The 14267-nt window shown below is 48.0% G+C and overlaps 1 protein-coding gene across 2 annotated transcripts in view; it reads right to left on the bottom strand.

Annotated features, from left to right (window-relative positions):
• The window catches only part of LOC144733321 (choline transporter-like protein 1), a 71269-nt gene extending 65305 nt beyond the window's left edge, over window positions 1-5964 (bottom strand). Inside the window, exon 1 of one of the 2 annotated variants that reach the window (XM_078615158.1) lies at window positions 5640-5964. In XM_078615158.1, coding sequence (XP_078471284.1) covers window positions 5640-5663 — 24 coding nt within the window. In that variant the 5' untranslated portion in view covers window positions 5664-5964. The remainder of the gene's footprint in view (window positions 1-5639) is intronic. The other variant, XM_078615159.1, reaches the window with a different exon arrangement.
• Window positions 5965-14267: the final 8303 nt, after the last annotated feature.

The raw sequence follows: 14267 nt of genomic DNA, 5'->3' as shown, positions 1-14267 counted from the left end.
TTCTTCACGCGATTCCACGCCAGCCGAGATTTAACTTCCAAGTTATTTTCTCAAGCAGGAATTGCAACATTGTGCGATCCGAATACCAAACCTTGCCAATGGCAAACAGATTTTCACTCCCTCGCCGTGTTTTCTCGCATGTCTGAACACAGTGAATTCATGCAGCCGTAGAATGATCAATTGTCTGTGCCATTTGAGAGTGCGTCATTGCGCTCTATGAGGCTCTAACTTTAACACGTCCCATCCATTTCACATCATTCCCCAAATGACTTGTTTAAACACGCATCAGGCGCTATCGCAAGGGCTGGCAAGCGAAGGGGCTGTTTTGGGTGCTTCCGCATAACTTAATGGGGCATCGTTAAAACTACTGCTCAAAAAGGCATTTCTATTGTTGCTTGCACTGTATAAACCACACCTCAAAAATCCCGTGCACAAATATCACCGAGCAGAATGGTGAACGGATACAGCGGTTAGCATGCTATCAAAAAGGGTTTGAACTTTTCGGGTGTACACAATTCACTTTTGGATAGCACAGTGTACGTTAATACGGGAACCTGTCCAAGCAGGCCGTGACAGGTTCGGGCAGCATTAAGTGAACACAAGCGTGTACACCAAGGACAATTCGTGTGTGCAAAGCCAGCCCCATGCCGAGGCCACCTTTGCATCCAACCTGGGGGAGGCTCAGGGCAGGTTTAGAGATCCAATTGCAACAGATGTTGCATGGCCAGGAATTTAACCTACATCACCAGAGTGCGAGAACCTTTACACACACGCAAGAAGTGGGGTTAAGGCTCAGCATTGAGATCCATGCTCAAAATAGTACGGGATTGATGCTAATACACCAGCAAATACGGCCACTTAATGCATGGGAGTTCTCTACAATGGACTGATTAATTGCCTTGTCCCTAGGGCCGAACCAATCACGCTGAGGCACAAATCACTCTCTGGTTCACAGTAATACACTGTGGTCAGTTGGCTTCTGCTGGGTAAATTGAGGTAGCACTAATCTTATTTGGTGGCCACGAACCAGTGGGTAGAATTTCCACATTCTCACGACAAGACCAAGTCTTTCCACGAGATGACCACTGTAGATTTCCCACGAAGCGACACAGATTTTATATCCTTCTCAAGCAACAATGGCATTTACAAATGGTTGGCCATATATTTTAAAGTGTAGCACTGAGTTGAACGAATTCCAAACCATCTTAGTCAAGCAAACGATGCCACACCACCCCCTGAGCTTCAATGACAAAATGGAAACGTAGACACGGCGTGTTCTCAAAATAACACGGGCAGATATATCGTGTCCCAAATATAACAGCACTTTTCTGGGACACTTAAACGTTGGAAACATTGGAGAAAATTGAAAAATTGCACACCCGAAGTTCAAAACATTGAACAACGTGCAAAGCAATGTTGACTGGGTCTCTACGCAATGTGGAAACGTCGCGGGCCAGGCAGTCCTCGTTTAGGACTGTCCTGGGTTGGTGGATCTCAAAAACGTTGTACAACTCCCTTCCTACGGCTTGCCAGGAGAATCCGGTAGAGCAAAGCGTGGACTAATGTCATCGGTCCCTAGCAGGCGTGGGGTTTCTCCGAGTTCTTCCCACGTGTAAAAACTGCCAATTGGCTGAAAACATCTTTTTATATAGAGGACTGCAAAGCTTGGGCAATTGTTGGCACCGGCTCAGCGCCCCGGCTGCCTTCCAACTTGTGTGGTTCCACGGCGATTGTCGTATGCAATGTCCACGAACGATAGCGCTATGTAAAACTAAACATTGTTGTTTTTGTACAGTAGACCGGCGGTCCACAACCTTTTTGACACCAGGGACCGGTTTCATGGAAGACAATTATTTCACCGACCGGGGGGGGGGCGGTGGGAGGGTTCATCATTGGGTCTTTCCCCTTTTTCAAAAGAAGCTCTCCAGCGACATTTGTTTTTTACTTATTTTGGCTCGGGGTTAGCTTGTGGGCTTACCAACACTGTGACTGAGAGACAAGTGCGCAGTGCGGGAAAGAGGCGCGGACAGAAGTAGTAAATAAAATAACGGGTGGGCCACGCACGGACTCACCGCTCACCGCCTGCTGTGTGGCCCCGGTTCCTAACAGGCCACGGACCGGTACCGGTCTGTGGCCTGGGGGTTGGGGACCCCTTCAGCAGACAATTTAGCATTCCATTGCACATTCCATAATTAGCTTGTGATTTCTGGTGGTTGGGTTTATCCATACCTTTCTTTAAAATTGTTATTTTTTCTCCAGACTATTACAAGCAATAGATATAACATTTCAAACTGAAAATAGGCTACACTGGGTCTTCGCTAAGAATACATGTTGAGGGGGCAGCCCGACCTGAATTATCCCAGGACTTCAAGGACAGGCCAATGTATTAAGACAATGCTGTGTGTTGAACATTAAACCGGTACCGCACATTTTAACATCCCTCCCCTGAGCAAACGAAAATGAGCATTGTGAACCTTTGTTGCTAGTAAAGGGCAATGTAAGAATAATAACCAACAGTATGTGAAAAGTCCGTGAAAACAATGCCGGTTGGCCGTCACATTTTTTCAGGTAAACGTGTTCATCTTGGCAGCGAGTATGAGGGCCAGGTATGGCTTCCTCGCATGGCAAGTACATGATGGGGGGGGGGGGGCGAAACCAGATATTCCAGCTGCAACCTTGCGTAACAGCCACCACAGCACCGTATGTATGCGAAGGGAGTTACGCTTGATAATGCGAAATGCCTGCGAGTATCGTTTTACATTGCCTGCCTCCTAAACACAATACAGATGGGAACCACGGTTTGCACGCATTTAACGAGGCACCAACCTAATATTCTTGTGGCTAAGAGTATTCATTGAAGGGCCACTTCTCACGTGGAAAGTTTCTCAAAGTATTTACATTCTGAAGCCCATAACCGGTGTCCTTAACGTGCTGGGCGATTATGCAACTGGTTCAGCTGCGGTGTGGTCCTACAGTAAGCAATTGAATATAGTTTAATGATTGAGACCCTTCTTTGCTGATGGAACTTGTAAAGTCGAAACCGGTCGACGGGTTTGTTCGATCGAAAATCAATTCTGCTGGAAAATTCCGGGTGGTCCCGTAAGGCCCCAATTGATTAATCGATTTCTTTTTTAAAATATCTGATATTTTATTGGGTTAGAGAAGCAAGCATCGCGTGTGTCTTTCCTCTCTCTCTACCCCATAATCAGTCAGGTCTTTTAGAACCCCAACTTGAGCCCCTCTGTGTTCTAAACAGTAAGTGCTTTGTGTGGTGTCTACGTGCCAGCCTCCCCGAGACGTCTTTATATACATCATCAGGAGTTGGCCATTCGCGCACACAAATAATAAGTAGAAACCACAACCGACCGTTATCATGTCCACATTTGCCACGTTTAGAAAACCCGACAGTACAGATGCCAGTCGCTTGTGTAAAGCACGTTACGTAAAAACAAGCGTGCCGTCTCGCGTGCAGTGCACCGTATCGGATTGTATGCATCGACACACGTACACCTACGTCCACTCCACTGCTAGATGACAATCTCCGCACGCCGCGCGGGGTCGTGGGGTCGGGGGGCTATTTGACCATATTTCACCGTGCTGGTCAGTGCCGAGGTTGGTGCAAGCGGCGGGGGCAGTGTTCTTTACTCATTTGCAGATCTGAGGAGAGGGCCCCACTTTCGCCGATAAGATCATCATCGGTGCGAGGAGGGCCACCACACCATTTGAAACCATTGTTGGGTTTGACAGCGGCAGCACGATGATGGTGGAGGGCCGTGTTCACTCGTTGTGTATTGTCACGGAGGGGGGGGGGGTGCACGTCAGGGGCCGCACTAAAGGCCACCACCAGGAGGGCCGCTAGTGGCCCGTAGGGCCTTGCAATTTCGAACACTGGCGAAGTGGAGGCATAGGAGTTGCGAGGAACAATGGGGGTTTCTGCACAGATTTCTGGTAACCCAACCACGTAAGCCCGGCCTGCCTATCCACAACCTCCATAAGTTTTTATTTGGGGGGTTAGATCGCGTAAATATGAATGGGTTGTTAAACCCGTCACCGCCACCGCTAATTTGTAAGGGTTGTCACATATACAGAAGATGCCAATTCGTTACTAGTTACAGCACTTACACCGCTGCTGTGTAGGAGCAAATCCACAACATTTACAATCTGAGTACGACGTTTACGCTAGTGATTAGTCAGGTGGTGGTGGGGTTAAAGACACATTTATATTCATTTACACAATCTAACCCAGAACACCTATATTATGGATGATATTGGACGCGAAAGCCTATAACGTGTTAAACTATCCACAACCTGTTCGTGTATGGTGATCACCCATCCAAGCAACTGTCCGGGCTCAACTTTGCTGAGCTTCTAAGATCTGACATCTACCAAATCACAACACATTTGCCAGATCTGATAAGATCGGGATATGATGGGCAAAAAAGAAACATGTGAATGTGCTGCATGAGAACAGGTTTCCCCCTTTTTTCTAGCAACAAAACAGGTGTTGAGATGTATTCTACATGACTTTACCGAAATAACCAAGAATATGCATCCCTGCAGTCACGAAAGCTTTAAATCAAAATTTAAATGTTGAGATGTTAAAACACCAAACTGAAACCTTTCACAAGGAGTCATGTCTGCCTTAACCACAATGCTTGTGGTCAGAATGCAAACAAAACCTGATAATATCTGCATTGTCTTTTGAAACTGATTGGTCCACACCAGAGACAGCTTTCTTTATAGCCTAGTTCCAAACGGTGTTAGACCAGAAGACGCCAAAATGTGCGTTATGTTTAACTTCTTTCGCACCGTACCGAAGCCAATAGTTGCTGTACGGACGTACCGGGGGTAAGGACTGCAAACCAAAACTAAAAAGCGGTAGTATGCGGCTACATTATACGTTGTGCACTATCGTTGAACACTGTGTTTAAATATATGTATAGGGTTCTCGTATCGATTGAAAGGCCTCCAAGTTCAAACTCCTCGGCTTCATCGGCAGCTCGTTAGGATTTCCTTGAAGGAACAACCAAACACCCCCATCAGTAAAAAAAAATCTGCTGGAAATCCAACAAAAGCGGTCGGGGTCTATTTTTACCGACGCGCACTCGGCACAAGAACGTGGAATTTCCACCGCCGACTCACGACGGCGCCAAACGTTCGGGGGGCGTTCAAGACGAATCGTCGGCGCCGATTCAGACTCGCGTAGAAAAGCCCCTTTTGGTTATTGTTGTACTGCACTTTATATGCTGCCACCACCACCATCAACACTGAAGTCGCACGCACGCACGGCACGGCACGACTGCGGCCTTCCCCGGCACTGCCTCGGCGTGCGCGGCCTTCAAAGGAAGAGAGGCTCAGAAGAACGACCACGGGGACAGCTGAAGAGCGGAGGGAGCCCTCTCCATCCAGCAGTAGATCGAGCAAGAAACCCCGCGTACAGTGCGCCCTGTACAGTTCGTAAAGCGTCGGGCAATGGAGGCCTTGGCGCCTGGCAAGTCCCAGCGCGTTCGCTTCCTCCTCCTCCTCAACAAGCAGCAGCACAGGAGTCTCATTCCGAGGGAGAGACAAAGACGGCCGTGGGCAGAGAGAGACGCGCGCGTGTGTGTGGAAGAAGGGTGGGCGACTGTGCGCCAACTCACCTCTTTGCTGGCGCAGCAGCCCATGGCAAGTGGTGGAGCGGCGGACGGAGGCGAAATAAGAGGTTTATTTTTGTGTCGTTATTTGTGTTGGGTCCAAACGCTAAGCTGCTTGTAATTGTCGTCGCTTTCTAATGTGTAGCGACGGTGCGTCCCGTGTGGATGTTGTTGTTGTTGTCCGTGTGGGTTTCCGTTAATGTGTTTTTTTAAAATCTCTTCAACAAAACAACCCGATGTCGAATCTGCGCGGAAAATCCGCGAGGCCGCCACCACCACCACGGCCGCGCGCACTCCTCGCGTTAAGTTTCCGCGTAAACAATTGTTAAGCGGCGTGCACTGCGCATGCGCGGTATGGCCGTCCCCCCCCTCCCTCCCCCATCCCCCCCCCATCCCCCCCTCCCTCCCCCAGTCCCCCTCCCTCCCCCCCCCAGTCCCCCCCCCCAGTCCCCCCCCCCCAGTCCCCCCCCCATTCCCCCCCCCAGTCTCCCCCTCAGCCCCCCCACCTCAGTCCCCCCCCCCCAGTCCCCCCCCCTTAGTCCCCCCCCTCAGTCCCCCCCCCTCAGTCCCCCCCCCCTCAGTCCCCTCCCCCTCAGTCCCCTCCCCCTCAGTCCCCCCCCCCCTCAGTCCCCCCCCCCCCTCAGTCCCCCCCCCTCAGTCCCCCCCCTCCCCTGTCCCCCCCCCTCCCCTGTCCCCCCCCTCCCCAGTCCACCCCCTCCCCCCCAGTCCACCCCAGTCTCCCCCCCAGTCCCTCCCCCCCTCTCATCCCCCTTTTAAAGGGACGGCGTGCAACTCCGCGCGCATCGATTCCCACACGTTGAATCATACCTCGTATCGACAATCGATTAAAGTAATCCAATATGTGTTCGTTTTTGGGTGCGATGTCACCACGGGCAGTTATCGACTTACGAACGGGTTCCGTTCCTGAGACCCGTTCGTAAGTCGAACGGTTCGTAAGTCGGGACACATGCACATACGACCAGTGTTCTGAAATGTGATACGGTTCAACAAAAATGGGAACAGTTGTCAAACTCATGAATGGGAAGAAATATTGTACACTTGCATGTAATACTGAAATAAATCTTGTAGAGTACAACAAAAAAAATTGTAGAGTACAACATGAAATAAAGTAACACAAAAAAACGGGTTTTTTTTCACTTATCTTGAGTCCGGATGCTGGCTTGCTTGTCGGAATGGGCGCAATGAGTCCCCACAATTGCACACAGACACGCAGATTACGTACACACACAGACACACAGAGCACGCACACACACACAGACACACAGAGCACGCACACACACACAGACACACAGAGCACGCACACACACAGACACACAGATCACGCACACACACAGACACACAGAGCACACACACACAGACACACAGATCACACACACACACAGACACACAGAGCACACACACACGCAGACACACAGAGCACGCACACACACAGACACACAGATCACGCACACACACAGACACACAGAGCACACACACACGCAGACACACAGAGCACACACACACACAGACACACAGATCACGCACACACACAGACACACAGAGCACACACACACACGCAGACACACAGAGCACACACACACACAGACACACAGATCACACACACACACAGACACACAGAGCACACACACACGCAGACACACAGAGCACGCACACACACAGACACACAGAGCACGCACACACACAGACACACAGAGCACACACACACGCAGACACACAGAGCACGCACACACACAGACACACAGATCACGCACACACACAGACACACAGAACACACACACACACAGACACACAGAGCACACACACACACAGACACACAGATCACGCACACACACAGACACACAGATCACACACACACAGACACACAGATCACGCACACACACAGACACACAGATCACACACACAGACACACAGAGCACGCACACACACAGACACACAGATCACACACACACAGACACACAGATCACACACACAGACACACAGAGCACGCACACACACAGACACACAGATCACGCACACACACAGACACACAGAGCACACACACACACACAGACACACAGAGCACACACACACACAGACACACAGATCACGCACACACACAGACACACAGATCACACACACACAGACACACAGATCACGCACACACACAGACACACAGATCACACACACAGACACACAGAGCACGCACACACACAGACACACAGATCACACACACACAGACACACAGATCACACACACAGACACACAGAGCACGCACACACACAGACACACAGAGCACGCACACACACAGACACACAGATCACACACACACAGACACACAGATCACACACACAGACACGCAGATCACGCACACACAGACACACAGATCACACACACAGACACACAGATCACACACACACAGACACACAGATCACACACACAGACACACAGATCACACACACACAGACACACAGATCACACACACAGACACGCAGATCACGCACACACAGACACACAGATCACACACACAGACACACAGATCACACACACAGACACACAGAGCACGCACACACAGACACACAGATCACACACACAGACACGCAGATCACGCACACACAGACACACAGATCACACACACACAGACACACAGATCACACACACAGACACACAGATCACGCACACACAGACACACAGAGCACGCACACACAGACACACAGATCACACACACACAGACACACAGATCACACACACAGACACACAGATCACGCACACACAGACACACAGATCACGCACACACACAGACACACAGATCACACACACAGACACACAGATCACACACACAGACACACAGAGCACACACACACACAGACACACAGAGCACGCACACACAGACACACAGAGCACGCACACACAGACACACAGATCACACACACAGACACGCAGATCACACACACAGACACGCAGATCACGCACACACACAGACACACAGATCACACACACAGACACGCAGATCACGCACACACGCAGACACACAGAGCACGCACACACACAGACACACAGAGCACACACACACACAGAGCACGCACACACACAGACACACAGATCACACACACAGACACACAGAGCACGCACACACGCAGACACACAGAGCACGCACACACACAGACACACAGAGCACACACACACACAGAGCACGCACACACACAGACACACAGATCACACAGACACACAGATCACACACACACAGACACACAGAGCACACACACACACAGACACACAGAGCACGCACACACGCAGACACACAGATCACACACGCAGACACACAGAGCACACACACACGCAGACACACAGAGCACGCACACACACAGACACACAGAGCACACACACAGACACACAGAGCACGCACACACACAGACACACAGAGCACACACACAGACACACAGAGCACGCACACACACAGACACACAGATCACACACACACACACAGACACACAGAGCACACACACAGACACACAGAGCACACACACACACAGACACACAGAGCACGCACACACGCAGACACACAGATCACACACGCAGACACACAGAGCACACACACACGCAGACACACAGAGCACGCACACACGCAGACACACAGAGCACACACACACGCAGACACACAGATCACACACACAGACACGCAGATCACGCACACACACGAGACACACACACACTGGGCACTCACACGCACACAAACGACAACGATCCCCCGTGTAGCCTTCACAGACTGTTGGGGCAAGTGCTGTTAGCGAGAAGCACCTTTGAAGGCCGAAACGGCACACGAGGGGGTGGGTGGCCAGCACCACACCCGGTCGCCTTTGATTCCCCAGTGGTGATGTTTACACACCGTACCAGGTACTCATTTGAGGCTGAGTCGACCGAGGGGAGGCCCAGGATCTGTTCAGATAATCGCCACTGGTGTTGGTCGTGAGCAGGAACCGAACCCGGCCGGGTTGGTTGCGCAGCGCGATAACCACAAACACACACACACGGGGGGGGGGGGGGGGGGGTACACTCACTTTCTCACACACACACGGGGGTACAACAACCGCCATTCGCCACTAAGTGGCGGTGACGTCACCACGACGCTTGTGCCAGGCCAAGTGCACCTTGAGGCCATGTGAAGTGTCGAACACCCGCTGGCAGGAGGTCACGGGGCCGACCCAGCAGGTGCCACGGGTCGACTGACCGAGATGACGGAGATGACTGGCTGATTGCACCACCTGTGCCCCCTACTTTACCAACTTGCTGTGCTTTAGCCACCCGGCGCTTCGCTCGTTGGTACACTCACTTTCACACACACAACACGTGTGCTCGCGCCGACATACACACACTCCCAGCGCGAGGCTGACTTGTTCCACCTCGCGCAGCATAGCACCGCTGAACAAAATAGTTCCGTGGTTCCGTTTGCAAGGGCGAGTTCGCGTTTGAAGTCGATGTAACTCTAATGGTTTGTAAGTGCCGATGTTCATAAGTCGGGTGTTCGTAAGTCGGGTGTTCGTAAGTCAAGGACTGCCTGTGCTGTATTGTTGAGACGCTAAATGCCGGTGTCTGAGGTCTGATGGCCACAACGAGAGGGCTTCGGGAGCGAGTTCGCGTAGTTTTGCTTTTATGATAAAACTACACATTCGTTTCATAACACTGTGTGGCCTCGAAATGTAGACACATGTCATAGGTGACGTTTCGGGCAATGACCCTTCTGCATAGCACATAAACAGAGGCAAGTAGAGAGATAGGGTGGATCGTAAGAGTTGGACACGGTACTTGTTTACACCTTGGGGCCTGATGAGAATGACATAAACATTTTTAAGTTAAATTGGTGAACATTTTTTCAAGTTGCGCTCACTTCAGTTGGCGGTCGAACTGCGACCCTCAAAGCAATGGCTCCCCACCCACCCCGCCACATGGTCGCCCCCTTCCGTGATGCGTGGATCAATCAAATCACTCGAGACAAGCCGGTGTATATTCTTAGGTTTTTTTCGGTAAAGTCACGTAGGTAAAACATTAAAATTAATAAAAGTAAAATAAAATAAAATTCACGACGTTTCGGAGGCAACACAAGCTTCCGTCTTCAGGTGGAACCGTCACAGCCACGACAGCTGGATCAAGTAAATGAGAGATTACAAGAGCTACCACTCCGTATATATAATGGTTGGAGAGGGGAAGGGCCAAGTACGGCACACTTTTTATGGCAGCCAAGAGCAGTTCGTGCCAACGCTGCCACAAGAGGTCGTCACACGTTTGGCGCTAGCGGTCCTTCGCTGACGATGCGCGATCAATGAATGAATGGATGTGAACATTTTTCAAATTGCCAAATTTATAGGCTGAACGATTAATCGATTTCAAATCGAAATTTCAAACAATGCGATTAGCAAATCTCAAAGGCAGCGTTTTTTTTGCGATTTGAAAAGTCATTACTTTCTAATTGGAAATGTTTTATTATTTATTATTATATCTTTATTTATTTAAATTAACAATTGTTCTATGTTTCATTGTTCTATTTCAGTTAAATTGTTTTAATAAATACATGTTGGAAGCATCTTCTTGGTTCTTTCGGTAAATTCACGTAGAAGGGAAGTAATAAAATAATACAAATAAAACATAATATAATAATTCTCACGACGTTTCGGCCACAACGCAAGCAGCCGTCCTCAGGTGAAACCAGGTCTGTCGAGGCGACAGCGTCTTAGAGTCGCGGCAAGACACTGTCGCCTCGACAGACCTGGTTTCACCTGAGGACGGCTGAGGACGGCTGCTTGCGTTGTGGCCGAAACGTTGTGAGAATTATTTTATTATGTTTTATTTTTATTATTTTATTACTTCCCTTCTACGTGACTTTACCGAAAGAACCAAGAAGATGAATCTCTGCAGTCACTCTCAATACTCTGATATTGCACTGTTTTTGAGTTGTACGACTTCTGGTGTCATCTGGCCCTACACCAATGGAGACTAGGCTCTAAAGAAAGCCGTCTCGGGTGTGGGCCAATCAACTTCAAGGACAGTGCATATTATTATCCTTATCAGAGTTGCTTCTTTTTGTTTGCTTTATTGACTACTTGTGTTGTGGTCATTGCAAACATGATGCCTTGAATAAAGGTGTCAGTTTTGTACCAGTTAAAAGGGTAAAAACCTACCATTATATTTTGCCACTGGTAAAAGAGATCTCATAGTGTAAATGTTTACCCCGAACTCTCAATACTCTGATATTGCACTGTTTTTGAGTTGTACGCCTTCTGGTGTCATCTGGCCCTACACCAATGGGGACTAGGCTCTAAAGAAAGCCGTCTCGGGTGTGGGCCAATCAACTTCAAGGACAGTGCATATTATTATCCTTATCAGAGTTGCTTCTTTTTGTTTGCTTTATTGACTACTTGTGTTGTGGTCATTGCAAACATGATGCCTTGAATAAAGGTGTCAGTTTTGTACCAGTTAAAAGGGTAAAAACCTGCCATTGTATTTTAAGTTCTCGTCCTTGCATTATAATATCTAGAACAGTTCATATTTTGATGGTATCATGTGGTAATGCTCCATCACATGTTTTACATTCATTACACAGTGAATATTGAACTGAAGCTTGGCTTTAAAAAATTGTAATCGCAAATCAAATCGCAATATCTGTCATAAAAATCTCAATTAGACATTTTCCCCAAATCGTTCAGCCCTAAATTCTTTACCCCCCTTTTAATCTCGTGGCTCGCCACGGGATGGGTTGCTGGTGAGAGAGAGAGACGGAAGAATGGAGCCAGCAGAAGTGAGCTGCACGGCGTCTTTTTATTATTAAACGCTTTCTTTTAACTCACTCTGTTGTCGTCGTATCATATCTTCTAACTCAATTTTAACCCACTTCTCAATGTGGTATCGACTGCAAACTTCGTATACTTATGTTTCACTGATGACAATACTATGTTCTATCATAAAAAAATAAAAGTATATTTTTAAACAATCTTTTTACACGCTTTCTTTTAACTCACTCTGTCTGTTGTTGTCGTATCCTCAAATCTTGAACTCAATTTTAACCCACTTCCCAATGTAGTATCGTCTGCAAACTTGGTATACTTATGTCATAGTGATGACAATACTATATTCTATCATAAAAAATAAAAGATATATATTTCTGAAAATTATTTTAACATGTTATGTTTCGGCTTGGGTCTAATTGTCCACGGTCAACTGGCGTTGGCTGTAATTGGCCACGGCCCCTTACGTTATGGCAAGCTTCGGGGCCACTTCCTGGAGTCGTGGAGTTCTGCCATTACTAGTACATTTAATAAAAGCGTGTTTAATTTTTTTTATATTACTTATTTCACGGTGGGTGGTCGGGAGAGGTTCGGAGTAGGCGTGGCCACACAAGTCACGTGGTGTACGGGAGGCTTGAGCTGATTCAGACAGATTGGTAGCTTTTGAGTAACAGACAAAGGGGTTCAGTAATCAAAACTATATGACTAAATAAACTCTGCTTACCCCGAGCTCTCAATACTCTGATAGTGCGCTGTTTTTGAGTTGTACGCCTTTTGGCGTCATCTGGTCCAACACCAATGGAGACTAGGCTCTAAGAAAAGCTGTCTCGGGTGTGGACCAATCAACTTCAAGGACAGTGCATATCATTATCATTATCAGAGTTGTTTATTTTTGTTTGCAATTTGACTGCTTGTGTTGTGGTTATTGCAAACATGATGCCTTGTATAAAGGTGTCAGTTTTTGTACCAGTTTAAAGGGTAAAAACCTATCACTATAAATCAACTCAGTTATATTAAAAGTAACGTTATAAATTGCTCTTGGCACATTGCATGACAGAACTGATGGTAAAACAGTTGTGAAATAATGCTATTCCATTATATTCCTTTAATTGACATAATTGTTTTTGAGTTAGGAGACACGGTAGAATTATGTCCAGATTCGTGTCGTTATCCCTCCACCACCCGACGAAATTGTCATGTTTACAATGATCCCGTATTATGTATACATGCCCAATGCATCGATCAAATTCTGACCGATAAACCTCCTTCGCGAATGGGGACCTATCAAAGTTTTGCAGTAGAGGGCGATGTTGCAGCTGCGTGTGATTGACAGTTTATGAAGTACGTTGTCGATTATGTTATTTGTTGTGTATTATTCACCTTAGTTTCTTGTGTATTATAATTATTCACGTTAGTTTCAAAGGGGCTGCATTTTATTTTCACCAGAGGCGTGATTGTGCCCTCTTGTGTACACTGCAGGTACTTGAACCATTGAACGCACCACATCAGCAACACAATAAACAACTCAATAATTAGCGTCTTTGTGGACAAATAAAATAAATAAGCAGACAATGTACGTGTTCGGCTGTTGGGATGTATAAAAACACATTATTTTATTTTGTTTTACCTACCCTGTAATTGGCTAGGAGATGTTAACTACTACGCCTGGTATAATACGAGGTCGTGGGTTCGATTCCGAACCGGACGCCTGCTGTATATTTGTAGTTTGCGTGTTTCTCTCTCTCCGTGGTCGCGTTGATTTTTCTCCGGTGGAAAATATCTACCGCGGTTAAGGGCCGGGAAAGCGAAGGGCATTACAACCCTTCCTCGTACACGTATGTTGAACTTCTTTCGCAACGTA

The sequence above is a fragment of the Lampetra planeri genome, chromosome 46 (genome assembly GCF_965212315.1).
Source record: "Lampetra planeri chromosome 46, kcLamPlan1.2.h2, whole genome shotgun sequence".
Lineage (NCBI taxonomy): Eukaryota > Metazoa > Chordata > Hyperoartia > Petromyzontiformes > Petromyzontidae > Lampetra > Lampetra planeri.
This window is presented reverse-complemented; position numbering and strand designations above follow the sequence as displayed.